Here is a 20,659-nt window from a genome sequence, read left to right as displayed (position 1 = left end):
ATTTGAGGGTTTTCTAGCATGAACCGCCTTTTTAAGGTCATGCCATAGCATCTCAATTGGATTCAGGTCAGGACTTTGACTAGGCCACTCCAAAGTGTTCATTTTGTTTTTCTTCAGCCATTCAGAGGTGGATTTGCCGGTGTGTTTTGGGTCATTGTCCTGTTGCAGCACCCAAGATCGTTTCAGCTTGAGTTGACGAACAAATGGCCGGACATTCTCCTTCAGGATTTTTTGGTAGATAGTAGAATTCATGGTTCCATCTATCACAGCAAGCCTTCCAGGTCCTGAAGCAGCAAAACAACCCCAGACCATCACACTACCACCACCATATTTTACTGTTGGTATGATGTTCTTTTTCTGAAATGCTGTGTTCCTTTTACGCCAGATGTAACGGGACACTTGCCTTCCAAAAAGTTCAACTTTTGTCTCATCAGTCCACAAGGTATTTTCCAAAAAGTCTTGGCAATCATTGAGATGTTTCTTAGCAAAATTGAGACGAGCCCTAATGTTCTTTTTGCTTAACAGTGGTTTGCGTCTTGGAAATCTGCCATGCAGGCCGTTTTTGCCCAGTCTCTTTCTTATGGTGGAGTCGTGAACACTGACCTTAATTGAGGCAAGTGAGGCCTGCAGTTCTTTAGACGTTGTCCTGGGGTCTTTTGCGACCTTTTGGATCAGTCGTCTCTGCGCTCTTGGGGTAATTTTGGTCGGCCGGCCACTCCTGGGAAGGTTCACCACTGTTCCATGTTTTTGCCATTTGTGGATAATGGCTCTCACTGTGGTTCGCTGGAGTCCCAAAGCTTTAGAAATGGCTTTATAACCTTTACCAGACTGATAGATCTCAATTACTTCTGTTCTCATTTGTTCCTGAATTTCTTTGGATCTTGGCATGATGTCTAGCTTTTGAGGTGCTTTTGGCCTACTTCTCTGTGTCAGGCAGCTCCTATTTAAGTGATTTCTTGATTGAAACAGGTGTGGCAGTAATCAGGCCTGGGGGTGGCTACGGAAATTGAACTCAGGTGTGATACACCACAGTTAGGTTAGTTTTTAACAAGGGGGCAATTACTTTTTCACACAGGGCCATGTAGGTTTGGATATTTTTTCTCCCTAAATAATAAAAACCATCATTTAAAAACTGCATTTTGTGTTTACTTGTGTTATATTTGACTAATGATTAAATGTGTTTGATGATCAGAAACATTTTGTGTGACAAACATGCAAAAGAATAAGAAATCAGGAATGGGGCAAATAGTTTTTCACACCACTGTAGATGTAACAGAAACTCTAGCTTAAAAGAATAAAATCAAGTAGAAACTTTTATGGGGGTTATTGTGGTAAAATTTAAATAAATACAAAATGTCCGAGTGATCTTTCTCAACATTTCACTTTGCTTTGTGTTTATTGAATATTATCTGTAGTATGATGCTGTGTTACAGTGGTTCAACATACAGAAGCGCAAGCACACATGTATTTGACTTAATGTTTTTGTAACCATATCTTTTATTCCAGTGCATCATCTGAATGCTCTTATTATTTTTAACAGGTGTTGTATATATGAGTGGTCTTGTCTATGCAGTTGGAGGATTTAATGGCTCGTTAAGAGTGCGCACAGTAGACTGTTATGATCCTGTCAAAGACCAGTGGTTATGTGTGGCCAGTATGCAGGACAGAAGAAGCACTTTGGGAGCAGCAGTATTAAACGGTCTTCTCTATGCTGTTGGAGGTTTTGATGGCAGCACAGGTGTGTGAATTACAATAATGAAAAGATGATCATACAGTCTTGTATCAATTTGAAAACCTATGCCAGACCCATAGCTTGAATAAAGCAAGTATTTACATAAACCTAAACATATATTACAAAATGAAAATTGCATTAACATTTCTATTATTCTTCAGACAGTGTATTCCTCCTGGTATGACTTTGAATTTGTTGAACCTCTTTTTCCCTAAATTCCCCTGATCTAGGCTATTGCATTCTGGGCCTAGAGGTTAAGGTGTTGAACTGTAACTCACAAGTGTAGTCCCATCCCTGACTCACTGTGTGTTCCTGAGGAAGTTGTCTCCAGTTATTTAAGAATTTAAACCGTGCACTGGGATATGGAAGTCAATCTAGATAAAAATGTTACCTTAATAAATAAATCTAATGGAAGCAAGACTCACACAATCCATTGCAGTTTGAAAGTTATTCTCAAGGAAATAAATGTCCAATAATAATACAGTATATATTGTACTGCATTACTTTAGTTTGCTGTCGTTCGTTATGTTACTTTGTTATCCACTTTGTATTCCGCTGAAGTTAAGTTGCACTGAGGAATGTTGGTGTACTCGGTCATTAGGAAGCCCTTGGACTGTACTGAAGCATCATGTTTGTCTCACTTTGTTCTTGAATTTTATGTCTATAGTAGGAATTATGTGATTAACAAATCGTAATAAAAAACTGCACACTGTAAATATAATAATCACTTCTTCTGTGATAGGCCTGATGACCGTTAAACGGAATTTAACAGTTCGCTAATGGAGGGATGCAAAGTGTTCTTGTTGGGGGTCATAGAATTCTACCCCATTGAATTTTTAAGCTTCCATGATACTGAAAAATACTCATCATGGATTTCCAATTAATAACTTAGGTGACACTTTAGTTGCTGCATCTACTAATGCTAGTACACCTATTACTCATTTACTCTTGTACAACAAGACTTCTTTTTGGATCTGGTGAAAACGTCCACGGGGATGAAGACTTTTATTGGCACCGTATATGGTTTTCTTTTTTTTTTTTTCTCTCTGCAATATGCAAAGCACAGAAAATCCAAACACTGTGTTTGCGCTGGAATTTAAAATGAAATGAATGGCCACAAAATAGAGGTAGAATCTTTCCAAGCCTTGAAATCAAAAGAGTAATAAAGTATGGCAATTCCAATGTGTTTTGAAAATGTTAACTTTAGGGAGAAGATGTTTAAAAGCGGCAGTAGCAGATGCATCATTTAATTAACAAGTTCCAGATCATTAAGGATCCACGTTGTGTGTTGGGGAGAACAGGCTTCTTTAAAATTGAGCACCAGTGGACACTAAAGGGGCTGTGTGAGGTCTACTTCATTGCAGTCAAAAACCTGTCCTGTCCCTGGAAGCCATTGCATGCATTGCCCTGTAAGTGGCTCCAGCACCGACTGACACTGTCTTAACCACAGCCGCTTTGAATTTGGAATCTTGAGAATAGCCAAGGTAGAGGCTTAATTGGCTGGAAAAGGGAGACAAGGATTTGGCAACGAAGCAGACAAATGTGATAGTGGAAATGCTTTGTGCTTAAAGAGCTGGATAAGTAGGAAGCCAACCAAACTGGTAGACATGTGATTACCTATTTACTTAGATCTAGTGAGACAGCAGAGGTGTGTGTTTTATTTTTGCTTGATTTGTATTTTGTCTGCCCCATATTACTTTTCTAGTAAACACTTTGTATATTTATAAGTATTTGGGTTGTTGTAATTATTTTGTGTTAGGCATTCTAAACCATCCCCTGTCGTTCACTGTATTTAAAGATATTCCTGGCCTTAATGGACCTGAATATGATGAAAGTATCTTCTTCAGTGTGTCTGATGGATTAGCTTTCCTGTGTTTCACTTGGCAAAATACAGTATAACAATAAACCATTGTTTATCTTTATTTGTGCTTTTGGAGTACTAGGGTATTGTACTGTGTTAGCCATTATGGATATAGTGAGAAGTCAAACAAAATAACACCTTTTATTGGCTAACTAAAAAGATTACAATATGCAAGCTTTCGAGGCAACTCAAGCCCCCTAGAAAGCTTGCATATTGTAATCTTTTTAGTTAGCTAAGAAAAGGTGTATTTTGCTTGACTTCTCACTTTGTGCTTTTGGGAGACTTTGCAAAATAATATAAAGATAGAGATTACAGTCACAGGAAGAGTATCCTAATTATGGGCTTAGCAATCCGCCCAAGCAGGGGATGCCATTAACCTATATTGTACACTCAATCCACTCACTCACGCCATGAAATTGTCATGTAATGAGATCATGTAAAATTATGATTTGTTGGACTCTCGTAGGCCTTTGCAATCAGTGGTACAAAGTAAGGTAGAAGCCATGTAATGAACCACAATCCAAGTACAACCAGCAGTGCAACTTGCCATTTTTTTGTCTTGCCACAAATTTTCTTTGTTTTAAATTAAAGAGACTACTTTTTCATTTCAGGTTTATCATCTGTCGAAGCATACAACACTAAGACAAATGAATGGTTTCACGTTGTTCCAATGAACACCAGGCGGAGCAGCGTAGGAGTTGGTGTTGTCGGAGGTGATTAACAGTAGAATATATGCATGAATAATTGATTAGTCTGACTCTTGACGTTAGTGTTGCTATGCCTCGGGGCTACTACAGTGATACCAATACCAAGGCTTTGATATCACGCACATGAAGAAAAGGAAAAAAATAGAATTTCCGTGGCCTAGTAATTATCCTTAAATTTCTTTTGACCATTAACATGTAAACAAAAACCTTTTCAAGGCTATTCGTTTGTCCATTAATTCTCCTGTTACTCATAGATGGTAATTTCATACAGATACCTTTACAGAGCCAGACATTACGAGTGATTTTTCTATAACATTAATATCAATTACAAGGTGGTATTTTAAACAATGCCTCCAGATCTGAAGGAACACTGCTAGAACTGCAGTGCCGTCCTCCTTATTTCAATTGCTAGACATTTTGCACTGCTGTGACCAATTCAGTTTTTCCATAAAAACAGGATCAAAGATTTTTGTGGTTAGGAGTGGTTGAGTCGGAAAGTGCTTTGGAAAGAAAGGACTAAGAATAGTCAGAATCTGGAGAAGATCATAACCAAAGGTTCTAGAATTGGTCACCAAACCAAAAACCCTAGGCAATGTTCAGAGTCAGGACTAAACAAAGTCTTTCATCATTTAAAGACTAAATCCAGTGGAACCTCAGTTCACAACAATAATTCATTCCAAAACTCTGGTCGTTAATCGATTTGGTGGTGAACCGAAGGAATTTCCCCCATAGGATTGTATGTAAATACAATTAATCCGTTCCAGACGGTACGAACTGTATGTAAATATATATTTTTTAAAGATTTTTAAGCACAAATATAGTTAATTACACCATAGAATGTACATCGTAATAGTAAACTAAATGTAAAAACATTGAATAACACAGAAAACCTTGAACAACAGAGAAAACTAACACTGCAAGAATTCGCGCTATAGCCTTACGACCCGATTGCTGTAAACACTTTTTTTTTATGAGTTTTAAGCACAGGGGTAAAAAAAAGGAACATTTGAACAAATCCGAACTTTGTTTAAAAACAAACCACAAGCAACCAAGAAAGTAACATTTCAGGAGTTCACGCTAATAGCCTTACAACCTGATCGCTGTAAACACATTTTTTAATGTTTTAAGCACAGGGAAAAAATGGAACATTTGAAAAATCCGTAACTTAATAAACAACCAAGAAAAGTAACATTGCAACAATTCACGCTACGAACCGAAAATGAACATTTGAAAAATCCGTAATACAAAAACTAACCTTAAACCACCAAGAAAACTAACCTTGCATGAGTCGAGTTCTGGCATGAAGTGAGGAGGAACTGGGTGGAGAGGAGGTTACAGTGCTTAGAAGCCATGGTTAACTGCAAAAGCACACGAAATACTGTAGAGCACAAAGAGTTCACAGGTAAAGCACACACGTCTGACTGAGAACAGTGAACAGGGAGAGGCTGAACACGTGCTTAAATACAGTAATCGGCGCATACGAACCGGAAGGGAAATGAAATAGAGCACAAAGAGTTCACAGCGAAAGCACGCACGTCTGACCGATAACAGTGCAACACATGCAGAAATCATCGGCGCGCACAAACCGAAAGGGAAACTAGCTTGTTTGTATACCGAGTGTGTGGTCGTGAACTGAGGCAAAAGTTTTGGTCGTAAACCGATTTGTACGTGTACCGAGATGTTTGTGAACCGAGATTCCACTGTACAGATGTATCCACGTTGTTCTCTTAAAGATATCCACTATGAACATGTTACCAAACACTCCAAATATAATGTTGTGTGTATGCATAGGCCACACTCCCTTTTTGTTATGTTTAAACATAACAAGTAGGCTAAAACCATAAAATTTAAAAAGATAAAACATTTGTTTATTAGGGAATGATAAAATAATCATCTATCAAAATAAAACTAAACAAAAGCAATGATAGCTCCTGCCTTGTACCTAATGCCTGCTGCTTTCTCATAACCCTGTTCAGAATAAAAGTGGATTTGGAAGATGCATAAACAGAAATGAGGAGCAGATAATAATTAGTTTGAACAAAGGTGTAACAATAAAAGGAAAAATAAGAAACTAGCAAAACAAAGAACTTCAACGAATCACATAAATACGTAGAACTAATAAACTAAAGCAAGACTTTTAATTAACTAAATCAGAAGTATAATCCCAATGATGGAGGTAATTGTCAAAAATCCAAAACAATATCCAGTTGCATTATTTCTAAATCCTAAATTCACAAAGCTAGGAGTATAAAACCATGAGGTATACCCAAATGAAAAGCTAGGAAACTCAAACAAAACAATGCTGAGAAAAAAGTAGAAAGAAAACAAATCTTAAGTGTAGAATGGCCAAAGGCGATGCCACAGCTGCATCAAAGGCCAGCTCTTAAATCTCCTTCAGGTGACTGCACTATTGATTGCCACAGCAAAACTAAAGTCTTTGCCCCTTAGTGGTTAAGACAAACATGAAAATGAGGATAATGGGTAACATTAAAGAAAACTAAAAGTGTACAAAGCTAGGAAAGGGAGTAAATCAAAACCTGACACCAATGACATGTAGCAATGTCACAAAATAACAAAGTTAAAGTCACAGGGACAGCAGTCTAAGCAAAGATGCCTCCTCCAGGTGCGGATACCTGGGTGTTCCCAGGCCAGCTATAAGATATAATCTCTCCATCTCATCCTACATCTTCTCCAAGGTCTTGTCTCAGTTGGACATGCCTGAAACACCTCAACAGTAAGGTGTCCAGGAAGCATCTAATCAGATCCACTAAACAACCTCCATTGGTTCCTATTGATGCGAGGAGCAGTTGGCTCTACTTCAAGCTCCTTCTGAATGTCTAAACTCCTCTCCCTATCTGAAAGGTTAAGCCCAGACACCATCTGAAGGAAGGTCATTTTCACTGCATGTATCTATGTTCTAATTCTTTTGGATTGGTAATGTGTCAGCCTAACTGCTGACACCACTCTGATCAATCTCTTGCTCCCATGAGATACTTAAACTCCTCCGCTTGAGGCAGCACCTTCTCCTCAACCTGTAGAAGGCACATGTCCATCTGAGAACCTTGATCTCTGACTTGGAGGGGCTGATTCTCATCCTCCCCTCTTCACATTCTGCCACAAACTGGCCCGGTGCATACCTAATGTCACCACTTAATGAAACCAACAAGACCTCATCATCTGCAAAAAAGACAGACGTGATCCTGAGGTCACATAACTGGACATCACTGGGCTGTGCCTAGAATTGTGACAGTCACTTTACAGATTATCTTGTAAATCGGTGTGCCTATTTATTTTGTCTTTTTGGGATGAAGAAGTGAATGGGTTTGCCCGGCGTCGTTCAAAGAGTAGCTTTTGATATGCTCCAGCCTTGGTGACCCTGAAATTGAGTAAGTTAGTTGTTGATAGATAATTTAAAAGTTTTAACATTTTGGTCTACAGTATTCCAAAGATTAATCTGGGCCTAGTGAAGTCAAAAAAGAGTTGGTGTGTTTTCCTTTTTAATATTTAAGATCTTCTATACCTTCTCATATTGTACAGATATAAAATTATTTGTTAAAACAGAAATACATGTGGTGTTAAATTATATATGTAATTTTATTTTATTTTTTGTATATAAGGGCTACTATATGCAGTGGGTGGATATGATGGTGCTTCCCGGCAATGTCTTAGCACCGTAGAGGCATACCACCCCAATACCAATGAATGGAATTATGTGGCTGAGATGAGCACACGCCGAAGTGGGGCAGGTCAGGACTATTACTTTATTTTTATTGTTTAATGTATGATTTGGATTTCTGTCTTTTGTAGGGTGGGAATACAAAACAGGGTTCAAACTGAAAAATCAGATGCACAACAATGCCATGGCCAATTCATTTTATTATAGACTGTTGGAGAAAAAAAAACTTTTACTGTAAGCAAGGGGAATTATACATAAAGTTGAAAGTGTCTGAATCTGTTACACTCTTTTGTCTGACAATGCACCTGACTCTCAGTCAACTTTGCAGCTGGTGCCACATAGTGACATCACTGCAAGTGCGGCTATGATCAGACCAGAAATGTTGAAAGCACTGGATATTATGGGGTGTTTTCGCTAATGTGCCTCTTCAGTGTTGCTTGGAAGGTGGGGGCAGACCTTGAGTCAGGCATACTAGAGTAGTGGTCTGTCTTTTTAAAAGCTGGACTCTGTTGAATGACATCTTTTTGCAAAGTGTAGATGATTGTCTCTCCAGTTATTATTTGGGTTTATAGTGCCACTCAGCTGTCAATGTACAGTTGTGTATAGTTTAGTTTTGCTCAAAATTACATCAAAACATAAGTTTAAAAAGTGGCAGCTTTAATAGTGATGAAATGGAAAGGTAGATATTTGTATTTTTTTTTGTTTGTTTATTGCTAAACTATGGAAAACAATACTTACCATTTCCGACCCCCTACAAATTAGATTACATAAACTTTAGATGCATATTTGGCATTTATCATTTTTTTGGTGCATCTTAACTGGTGTCTTGGAAAAAAAAAAAAGTTCCCCCACACGAAATCTAGATTTCACTTGATGTACAATTGCCAGAAAAGCTTTCTCTTGGTTAAATGAGGGCCTCCTGTCATTAAGCTGAATATATGAGTTGCTTTTTTTATTATTATTTTTATTTATTATGACATAAAATCCAATTGTCTTGAATTATCTTTTAATACAAGCCGTGCATGTAGTATAATCCATAGTCGCCAAAGTGTCTTTTTAGACACTGTGGTCTATTGTTTGGAAGACCCGCATTAACCACTTGATTCTCAATTAGGCCCCACCCACACTACAGTAATCCCTCCTCGATCGCGGGGGTTGCATTCCAGAACCCCCCACGATAGGTGAAAATCCGCGAAGTAGAAACCATATGTTCATATGGTTATTTTTATATATTTTAAGCCCTTATAAACTCTCCCACACTTTATAAATATTCCCTGCACAGTTATACAGCATAATCCCTTTGTATATCTCTTAGATGTTAGGTAATAGTCATTGAAATTATGTTGTTAGGTAATAGTCATTGAAATTATGTATGTAAACACACTGTTTATATACAGTAAAACCTAAATATTATTTTAAAGATATCGAGTGTCTCCGATATCACATATGTTACAGCCATTACGATAGACAGGCCACCAGCAATAAAGACGTACAATACAAGAAAAATTGTATACAGTAAATGTGTGTACAGTGACACTAAATGTATGTACATGTACTAAGTACTGTAAGTAGAAAATTAGTTATGGTTACTCACCAACAATGACACGATGACTTGTCCGATAATGATGAGTTTAATTTTACTGCACAACAAAGGAGAGCATTACAGCTCTTGTAAAGGAGCCTTTTCAGGCGACTGTGTAGCACCGCCGTTGTTGTTGTTCTTCTTCCATCAGTCTTCAATCCAAATCCCTAAAGCAGATTCCATCCAGACTACTGCCTTATTACATCCACTTACAACTCGTATTGCACCCTGGTTAAAAGGACACTGCGGCCGTAGATCTTATATTCCTTTCCTACTTTTTAAATAAAAAGAATCACACACTGATTTGATCCTGATCATTATGTAGCCCTTCCCTGATTAAATCGTTCACATTACAGTGTCTCATTTCGTGATTGGTCACCCCACAAAGAAAACCATATTCCAACAGAGCAAAATTAGAAGAGTTTCTTTCCATGGCACTTATTGTGTTCATCTGTATGCCTGTTTGTATTGGTTTAAAAACCATTTTTATTTGAAATTGTACAGTAGTAGTGTGGACATAGCGTTAGGGTCACAGGATCTCACCACATCAGCAGTGAACTTCAGGATTAAACTGTCCAGGACAGTTAAACACAACATTTAAACTAACAGAATATCCTTTACATGACTGGAGATAACCCTTGTAAAGTTGATATTGACAGCATCTGAGCTAACACAAAGCACTGCCCCACTTTTCTGTGGCTTTTTAAACACGGCAATCATTTCTGTGTATTGAAATACAAAGGCCGGAAACCCTAAATACTTTTAATAAAAATGTAATGTGAATTATTATGGCATATATTTTTATCTTCCATAGAAACTTTTATCAAAACTCTTGCTTTCTGTGAAGCTTATTGCTTACCTAATAACTTTGATGCTCCAAAAGGACATATTTTCTTAAATCACTTGTTATATACTAGATTCCCCTCAGGGAACAAGTAAAGTTCTCTCTATGTTGATTGATTTCTTTGGTCTACAGGTGTAGGGGTTTTAAAAGGTTTGCTGTATGCTGTTGGTGGCCATGATGGCCCCTTAGTGAGGAAGAGCTGTGAGGTTTATGATCCTGCCACAAACTCTTGGAAGCAAGTCGCCGACATGAATATGTGTAGAAGAAATGCGGGTAAGAAAATTTAACACTTTATTCCACATAATGGGCTTGAAAGAGCAAGGAACTTGACTACCACTGATCCTTCTAATTTCTTATGGAGTGAGTTTCCGACAGGCATTGCTAAAACATTGGGTTTTAACCTCCTTAGCATTACGTTTACCTCATGAAATATTTGCCAAAAATGTTACATATTTTTCAACAAAAAGAAATGTTATTACTTGTTACAGAAACAATGCTGCAATGATGCAGATTTAGTACACATCCTTTTTGTGGTACATTTTAAGACCGCCACCAATGCACAGCCCGATGTTGCAATCTGGACTTTGCAGCATGATGTTATTTCATCCACTAGAGGGCAGCAGAATATTGTCCATTCATCCATCCGTTATCCAACCTGCTATATCCTAACTACAGGGTCACGGGGGGGTCTGCCGGAGCCGATCCCAGCCAACACAGGGCACAAGGCAGGAAACAAACCCAGAGCAGGGTGCCAGCCCACCGCAGGACACACACACACACACGCACACACTAGGGACAATTTAGAAACGCCAATGCACCTAACCTGCATGTCCTTGGACTGTGGGAGGAAACCCACGCAGACACGGGGAGAACATGCAAACTCCACGCAGGGAGGACCAGGGAAGAACCCGGCTCTCCTAACTGCGAGGCAGCAGCGCTACCCACTGTGCCACCGCGCCGCCGCAGAATATTGTCCTGAGTGTTATTTGGATTTAAAAATGTAAAGCGGATCATTACACATCACCCAGAGTCTGACTCAGGGTTAACCGCAGCTGCATAGAATTCCAAGCCGATGTCATGTTCGGGGTTAATGCCAGGTAAATACTCTTTGTGTATTTAAAATCTGTTATGAAACGGAGATAAAGTGAACAACCCATAATCTCGTACTACATTCAGAGACCATTTTTGAGTTCAGCACCAGCTCATCTGCATACCATACAAATTTTTATAGAGGAAATAAGAAGGTGCCCAAGACACTGACATTGCAGGTCTCGTACACTTACTGTACTCGAGCAAAGACTAATCAGAAGATAATGGAGTAGTAATCTTTTGGTCTACCAGCATCACAGATCAAAGCCTGGCAAAGTGTTTTTTAATACATTTTGCGCCAACTACTCACTCGCTCGCTCGCTGGCTTGATGATGTGGATTAGCAGATACAGAAAGTAATTTGATCAGCATATTATTGGCATGCTCTTTATCATACCAGACTTCCTTTGAGCTTATTACTCATTTAATTTTGATTTAAAAATTTAATTTTATCCATTATTGCTTAAAAATACTTTAATTGGTCATCTAAACGAATTGTGTGCGCATGTGCATGCACGCGTGTGTGTGAGTGGTCAATATAATGGACTTGTGCCCTCTACAGGGTTGTTCCCTGCCTTGTGCTGCCAGCCCAAGTGACACTGAAATGGATTAAGTAGGTTTGAGAAGGTTATGTTTTGTTAAGTCGTTTTTCCTCTTAAAAAAATTGCCAAAAAAAGGTACACATTTCACTGACCGAACACAATCTCCTCATTCAGTTAATTACTTTTGCACTGAATCTTTAAAATTCATTTTTGAAAGAAATACCAGTAAAACATTAGAAGTAAGTTTAGGAAATGTAATTTAATCCAACACCTAATGAGTTAAGTCTTTAATATGTGGAAGGAAAATTTTAACATTCAGAAAAGCCTACACCAACAAATTATGGCAACAGTTTCCTAGCTAGAATTTCAGCCCAGTCTCATCAAGCTGTGAAGCTTCAGTTTTGACCAGTATGTCACTGGGACCACACAATACATATATCGTCAGTTTGGTTTCTACATAATACACAGTTTTATATTCTTCCATTGTGTGAATTGTACAGATTCTGTCATATTAGATATATCTTTCTTTATTGCACCATTTACAACATTTTCTAATGGACTGGTATGTACATAATTAACAGAATTATAACATTCTGCAGTATCAAATTATCAGTGTAATAACATTAACATCGCAGATAAAAACAAAACTGAAAAGGAGAAATTTGGTAGCTTTGAACTATTCACAACAAATTGTAGCAGCAAATCCCTGAGGGAGTTATAGAAATCAAATGGCTGTAAGGTAAAAAATAGTGGCAGGGAAAGTGTCCCTATGTCTGTAGGGGCTAGTAGCTTAAAACCGCAGTGGGATTTCAGCAGAACATAATCCTCTCAGAGCCTCTTCATATAATTTAGAGTCAAAGGTGCTGGGGCCCAACCCAAGCAGCACTGGGCAAATGACCAGAAACAGCCACGGGGAGAGAGCAACGTCCACTACAGTTAATGAGATTTTAAAGTGTAAAAGATGCAGACATTGGTATCATTTTTATTGCAGGTGTCTGTGCAATAAACAGTCTTCTGTATGTAGTTGGAGGAGATGATGGATCTTGTAACCTGTCTTCTGTGGAACATTATAATCCAGTGACTGATAAGTGGACCCTATTGCCTTCATGCATGAGCACAGGAAGGAGTTATGCAGGTAAGCTGGGAAATATATGCAGTCCTAAGGCAAGTGTTCTCATACGGGATTTAAATATATAATAAGCAAAGTAATATAAAAATTGTGGTTTAAAAAAATAATATAGTACTATAATTAAAAATATATTCAGATTTGATCTTGGTAGGATGTAGGGATGATGGTGATATATATAAATTCATGTGGATGCTAGAGAATATAATTTATATTTCACATACTTGCAGATGAACTGAAAACACTGCTGTACTGTATAAGAACCCAAAACTCTGCCACATAAAGAGACACCCTTTAAAACATTGTTTTGTTAGACCCAGAATACCATCCTTTGCTTCCACCATACTGCAGAATTAAGGGAAATGTTCTGCCCAACTACTCAGTTAGCCTCAAAGTCAACCCATGCCAGATGTGGATGTGCAAAACAATCTATCCATCAATCCGTGTTCAGACATGAAGGCATTGAGAAGGCTGGATTGAAATTCAGTTCTCAGGAACAGTGAGGCCGAACCTGAACTAGGTGTAGTTGACCTGCAAGTTTGATTCCATTCATTTTTTTTTAAATAAATGATTTCGTTAAATGACTCAAGAAATGAAACTTACTGTGGCTTTTTTTTTTTTTTGTTGTACTAATGTACTTGCATAAAAAATAAACCACAGTGCCACCTATTGTGCTTAGTTGGATGGAATTGCAGGTCTTTAAAATTGTATTCGATGGAGTGAGTTAAGAAAATGAATGAATGTGTTACTAATAAAGAGGAACTCGTATCATGAAAAATTATATTTTTGCTTGAAATGTCTGTATATTCTCTTTAATTCGCTTCACAAAGCCACGTTAACCTGCTTTAAAAAATCCAAATTAGTGTAAGCCAGTCTAATTTGGGGTGTAAGAAATCTGAAGATTTGCTTCATGAGGTAGAAGAACAAAATAAACAAGGATAGTTGTCACATATTTCAAATATTAACACGTGTGCTTCAATTTAAATATTTAAAGTCCAGATATTCTCGATTCTCATACAAATTTGTCATTTGTCATACAGGTTTGTGGAGGGATTGATCCCCAGCAAAGAATCAAACATAACCTCCTATTTGTAATCACAGACTTTTTGAATTATCTAAAATGATAGCCCACATAATTATGTTTGAAATCTGTAATTTTCGACATTTTGGGAGTGGCTGTTAGAGTTCTAGGACCACCGGTAAAGAATCAAACATTAAAAATATTGTATTTGGAATCAATAACCTCCAACTTTACATAAAACGATGCTCCACGTGTCTATGTTACTACTCCTCATTTTTTTGAAGTTTTGTTAAGGACTTGACCGCTCGTATCCCATTAGGAGATGAACCCCTGAGGTCATTTATGTGTCATGCACAACGCAACTTCAAGTCTTTCTGATCTTTTTTGCTGAACACACCTATTGGTTTATTTTTTATCATCAGGGTGTAATTTCCTGCACAAAATATAGTCCAGCAATTTGGGATCTAGAGGACCAAAATAGTGGGGGACCTCAAAACGTTCAAGATCTTGCATAAGTAGCCATCAGGACAAGTTGATTGGTATATCATGTGTGTGAGTTGGGAGGTGCCGGACAAAAACCTGAAGTGATTTCAAAGCGTTCTTAAGCAATTCTTATGAGCACAGTGAATAAAACCAACTTTATTTTATATCTGTTTTTCATATTACTAGATAGTTCAGTTCAGTGCAGGACAGGACAGACGGTCAATTACAAATCATTAATCAGCACAGAAATTCAAATGCATACCAAAAGTAACAGGTTGCAGATTTTGAGCTCTTTTCCAAACCAAAGTCTTAGTGGCAGCAATTAAAACGCCAGCATTAGGATAAAATCCTGACTCAAGGCTTTCATGGCTTGCAAAGGCGCATCTATAAAATACTGACTTGAAGGGAGTGACCACTTGGGTCATCAGGTATTTTATGTTTCATATTTGTAATTAATTTAGACACTCCATAACAGAGATCAGTTTTCACTTGGACATTAAAAATTCCTTTTCTGTTTGTCGTTGTTTAAAAAGCCAAATTATAAATATGCCAATAAAAATGTGAAAACCTCCAAGGGGTGAATTATTTTTATTGGCACTGAACATTTCAGGTACAAGATAATCCTCTTTAATAAAACCCCTGTACGCGTCCAGGTGTCCGTGTGTGTCTTCTGGTGAAGTGCGCATGCCCGGGCCGCGCCGCACATTGTACCGTGCCCCGCCCATGCGTTTGGGACGTGGACGCACACACACTGAAAGCTGGGCGCTCAGTGAATGGCCTAGCCGCCACCGCGCACGATAAGCAAATAAAGCACACACACTGGAAGCTGGGCACACAGTGAATGGCCTTGCCACGGCCGCGCATGATAAGATATAAAGGACACCATTGCTGGGGAGAGTGCTGATTGGGTAGTCGCGGCAGCGCACATAAAATCCGTTGTTGGGCAGACGCCACACATTAAATAATCAGCTGCACGCCCCCACAGATTAAAATGCTTGCTGGGGAATTGCACAGTACATGCTGGGGAGACGCCACAGGCACGATTATAAGCAGCACGCCACACCTTACATCAGTTGCTGGGGACACTCTGCTGATTGCCCACTGTTGTGACAGAAAATTAAAGTCATATTACGGACATCAAAGCCAATATTACTGTCAGAGGAAATTACAGGCATTTTATGGAAATACAAACCAGTATTACTGCGAGAGAAAATTAAAGACATATTAAAGGATGCATATTACAGCCACATACAAGCCAGTATTACTGTAGGAGAAAATATTACGGACGTATCTACTAACAACATGCCACCCAAAAAAAGGACACATCAAGTAGGACAAAAGACACAGACAATCAAATCCTATATAAGCAACATCTCCTGGAAGAACGGTCAGCTCAACAAGTAGACATCAACAAAAGAAAGGCTGAAAGACAAAGAAAAATAAGAGCAAATAGATCGATTGAAGAAAAAGAAAATGAGCGTCAAAAAAACGCTAAAAGAGAAAGACTCAGAAAAAAAGACTTAGAAAAGGTTGGCATTTACTAGCCAGAACCAGTAGTCAGCCACGGTCAGTTATATGTTGCATTATCAAGAGTAAGAAGTTTTCCAGATGTTGTTATCAAGATTGTAGAGATTCCTGAACAAGGCAAACTGTTGCCAAACTCAGTCAGAATATTTACAAGAAATGTTGTCTATAATGAAATTGTACAGAAAAATTTCATGAGGTAAAAAAATTTAAAATTTTACCTAAATATCTTCTTCAGATATTGTGTCTTACAGATTATTACAAAGTTTTTACACTAAGGCAATATTAATTATACTTACTGTATTGTCATGTACGTTTCTATTTTATTTTTATTATTATTTTACTTTAGGCTTCTTGAAAAAATATTTTTGACAAAAAAAAAATTAAGACAAGAAACAGAATGAGGTCAAGGTCCCTTGCCATCTAATATAGACTGTTCCTACTAATGTTTATGCACTACTGTTCTTGTGCCCGTTATTGTAACAGGCTTAATGTCTAGTACTTTAATAAAAGGATGTGTATATGTGTGTCCGTCCGGTTCCTATGTCTCTGTTATATGTCATTTGGTATGGGATTTGCAAAAACATTTCTAATCTTTGTGATGTGCCATTTGTTGGAATGACAAATACAATGCATTTTATTACTACAAAGGTTTGTGATACACCATCTGTTAGAATGACAATTGAAATGCAATGTTTTACTACAAATGTTTGTGATATGCCATATATTAAAAGGACAAATGCAATGCATTTATTACTAGAGTCATTACAAAATGTGTTCCAATAGATGGTGCACTGCAAGAACCCAGTGGCCTGCATTGATTACTTAGATTTCAATCCATCTTAGATGGGTAGCTTACCTACCTTAATAAAAAAAAAACAAGTGCCTGTGTGTAAATCTGTGTAACTGTGTGTCCGTATGGTGGCTTATAGTCTCTGTTATATGCCATTTGTTATGGGATTTGTAAAAGGAGTGCTAATGTTTGTGATGCACCATCTGTTGAAATGAACAATGCAATGATGTATCTACTACATGCATTCCAAAATAGGTTCCATGCAAATGTTAATGCTGAATGTGCTGTGAGCTAAATTGATTAGTTAGATTTTGACTCATGTTAGACAGGTAGCACAGCTAGTACAAATTCAAGTTACACTGCCTTCATTTGTTGTTCTGAATATGATGTCTATAAACAAAAAGTCAAACGTCTGCCTTTGTTTCCTCTCAGGTGTTACTGTAATCGACAAGCCATTATGACTAGGCATTGATTTACTGCTATTGTGAATCTGAAGCTATCTGGCGGCTGCATCTTCAGTGAGCTGCATTGTTCTCCAGCAGCGCAGAAGAAGACGACACTGTCTTAAAACGTCAGATGAGGAGCTATGATGCGGCAAGATATTGCACTTAAAAGGAGCACTATTTGGGATCAAATTTAGCACAGACATTTACTTTGCTTGAAGAGAATCCTGTTTAGTTTGAAAGGAAATTGAGATATAAGGAATTAAAAGAAAAACACTAAGAGATGAAACAAGGCATTGTGACGAGCCGGCGTAGATTTAATTTATGAAAGAGGATCACTTACAGAAAATTTCAAGGGTTGAGATATTAAACCATCAAGGGACATAACCATGTTAATAAACATTCGGTGGACTGCTTTGTGTCAGTATTTATAGTCAAACGAAGCCAGTTTGTGTGGTTTCATGGATAACGTTTTGCCATTGCAAGTTGCTCTGTCCAAATTCTGGACTTTTTTTGATTAAGAGTTGCTCGGTAATATTAATAATGTCATCTGTCTATCCTGTATAAATAATGTATTTTTATTTGTAGTTATTTAAAGTTTGCCTAACCTTAAAGCCACTTGTACAGCAAAAATAACAGAAACAGCACACTCCAGATCGAACTAATGCCAAAACTGTCCAGAAAGGCAGTTCAGTGTTTGCATTTTTATACTTATTTATTTCAAATTGTTCAAGTCTTTTCCAGGTTTTGATGCACTCCTTTCTTTTAGGTAATGAGAATGATAATGGCATGAATTATGCTGCAGATTTACCTTGGTTGTCTGGATTTGATACAAATCTGCATGTCTTATAACGGCCAATTCATTTTAGCTGCTGATTTTAAACTACTGTAATGTTAGTGAAAAATGAATGTGATGTAGAAAAAAAATTAAAAACAAAAAAAGGCGCAGATTTGAATCTTTTCTGAAAAATGACCAAAGTTTGCTTTAATCTCCACTACCAATTTCCATTCAAGACATCTTTCTCTGATTTGTTCCATTATTATTATTATTATTATTATTATTATTGTTATTATTATTATTATTGCAAAAGTGTCAGGAATGTTGTGAAATGCTCTATAAACAAATGTTTTTTAAAAAAATAAATATGCTTCTTGTACTTCACATAAGGTGTTCACCTTTATTTTATTTACATTTTTTATACAAAAACCCCTGATTTAAGGCGCATACATGTATTACTGTGCAATATTTCTCCGAGAAATACAGCACTGGCCCCAAAGAAAGACACTTGTTAATATATATATATTTTTTTAATTCTATATGTGATTGATTGAATTTGAATGATTAAAAGGCAAAAATGTGAAAGGGTTAGGTTACAGTACAGTAAAATAACCAAGTTAGTGTCAAAAAGTAAATCTCACCAATGAGAAAAATCTACATGCTTACAGCTTTTCCAGATGTACAGCACTTGGCTTTTTATGAAGAAGTGTTTGAATTTCTTTTATTTTTCTATAAGGATGAGACATTTAAACCCTGATTGATCCCACTCCTCATCTTCTAGTATGGTGTAGAAGCTTCAGCCACACTGAGCAAATCTTTTCATCTTATCGAGTTATTAATGAATTTTTATTTATTAGTTTTTTCAACTTCTTAATTTATTGGTGCATTTTACTGTATATCTTTTGAATTTTACGTTTTCATTTATTTGCTTAGCAGATGCTTTTCTTCAAAGCGACTTGCAAAAGATGTCCCCATAATCAGGTAGACATCAGTTAGGAGGACTGTTTGGGACCGAGTGTTACAGGACAAGGTTGCAAAATTGATCATCACAAGTGAAGAGCTCACCACAAAATACAAGCGAGTCATAATCTCTACTGTACCTACTATAAGACAGACAGAAACTCACCAAACAAGAGAGACTTCAAGTGCTTCTTAAACATACTGACGGTGTCACAAGAAGGTAGGAGTGATGATCGGCGAAATTCACCTAAGTGTTGCTCTTAGGGAATATGCTGTATTCGCCGGTGATCTTGTTCACCGAATATTTTTCTTTAGGTTGACCTTACAAGTTTTAGCAGAGACCCTTTGCATAACGTGTAGGCTATGTCATTCGTGAGAACTTCGACTCAAATCCAAATGGTTTCCCAGACCAGAATTGTGATTCAGTGGTTGCTTCACAGGCCATTTTGGACCTTTTTTAGAAGGAATCCTGTGGGACTTCTGTATTGGCTTATTACTATGGATGAAACTTGAATCCAGTTTCTACTATTTTTTTTTTTTTATCAGATATTCTTCAATCAAGATCATTGATTGAATGTTATCCATGTTGTCATATGGTCTCCCAGAACGTTCTTTGTCTTCTGGGTTGAAATGTCCTGTCTTAAATTTAGCAAACCAGTTTTTGACTGTGGAGTAGGTAGGGTGCATATCACCAAACGTACCTGACATGCCATCATAAATTTGCTTGGCTGAGTTCCCTTTTAAGAGCAAATATTTCAAAGTTAGGTTATTCAGTAAAATTAGTCAAATGGGGAACTCCAATGAATTCTCAGCACTCCCTCATATTACTAGTCATGGTGTGATATTTCCTATTGCATGTCTACTAATTTATGGGAAATAGTTATTTGAATTTCATATGAATTTATGTGTATAAGTGTATTATGTAGGCGTACTTAAGACAATGCAACATTAAAATGTCCCTCTGTCAAACACAACTGCCCAGTCAGCAGTAACCCACAGCTGGTATTTTAGGGCCCAATTTTGTCCTTTAATGGATGGCTTTCTTCCTGCCACTTGCCATGTCAAACCTGCAGCACAAAGTCTCCTCTTCATAGTACAAACTGACACTTGCTTTTGTTTTTTGGCGCCTGTGATCACTCAAGCTGAGGACCCTTAGAAACGTGTCCTCTGATTGGCTAGTCACATTGGCTCTGCCAGATCTCCTACTATCGAAGTTTCTTCCAGTTTCCAGTTGCCTTTGGATTGTGTAGGACACCACTGGACTCGCTGACACTCTGATATATATATATATATATATATATATATATATATATATTTTTTTTTTTTTGCAGTTTTCCTAAATGAACGGCCTACACTTCTAAGGGTAATAATGCTCTGTCCCATTTCTTGTGTCAATTGCCGTTTTCGTGTCATTATCGCTGGAATATTGTTTAAGTAGTACTTGAGACTGCGGTGGGCTGGCGCCCTGCCCGGGGTTTGTTTCCTGTCTTGCACCTTGT

At 37.6% G+C, this 20,659-nt stretch overlaps 1 protein-coding gene across 3 annotated transcripts in view; it reads left to right on the top strand.

Moving 5' to 3' along the window:
* Positions 1-18,555, top strand: part of klhl2 (kelch-like family member 2) — a 114,914-nt gene extending 96,359 nt beyond the window's left edge. The window contains exons 10-15 of one of the 3 annotated variants that reach the window (XM_039759626.1): positions 1,541-1,738; positions 4,205-4,306; positions 7,918-8,046; positions 10,535-10,675; positions 13,024-13,167; positions 17,412-18,555. In XM_039759626.1, coding sequence (XP_039615560.1) covers positions 1,541-1,738; positions 4,205-4,306; positions 7,918-8,046; positions 10,535-10,675; positions 13,024-13,167; positions 17,412-17,440 — 743 coding nt within the window. In that variant the 3' untranslated portion in view covers positions 17,441-18,555. The remainder of the gene's footprint in view (positions 1-1,540; positions 1,739-4,204; positions 4,307-7,917; positions 8,047-10,534; positions 10,676-13,023; positions 13,168-17,411) is intronic. The other 2 variants (XM_039759625.1, XM_039759627.1) reach the window with 2 other exon arrangements.
* Positions 18,556-20,659: the final 2,104 nt, after the last annotated feature.

The sequence above is a fragment of the Polypterus senegalus genome, chromosome 7, assembly GCF_016835505.1.
Source record: "Polypterus senegalus isolate Bchr_013 chromosome 7, ASM1683550v1, whole genome shotgun sequence".
Lineage (NCBI taxonomy): Eukaryota > Metazoa > Chordata > Cladistia > Polypteriformes > Polypteridae > Polypterus > Polypterus senegalus.
The sequence above is the reverse complement of the archived record's forward strand: the minus strand, read 5'-3'. Positions and strand labels throughout refer to the sequence as shown.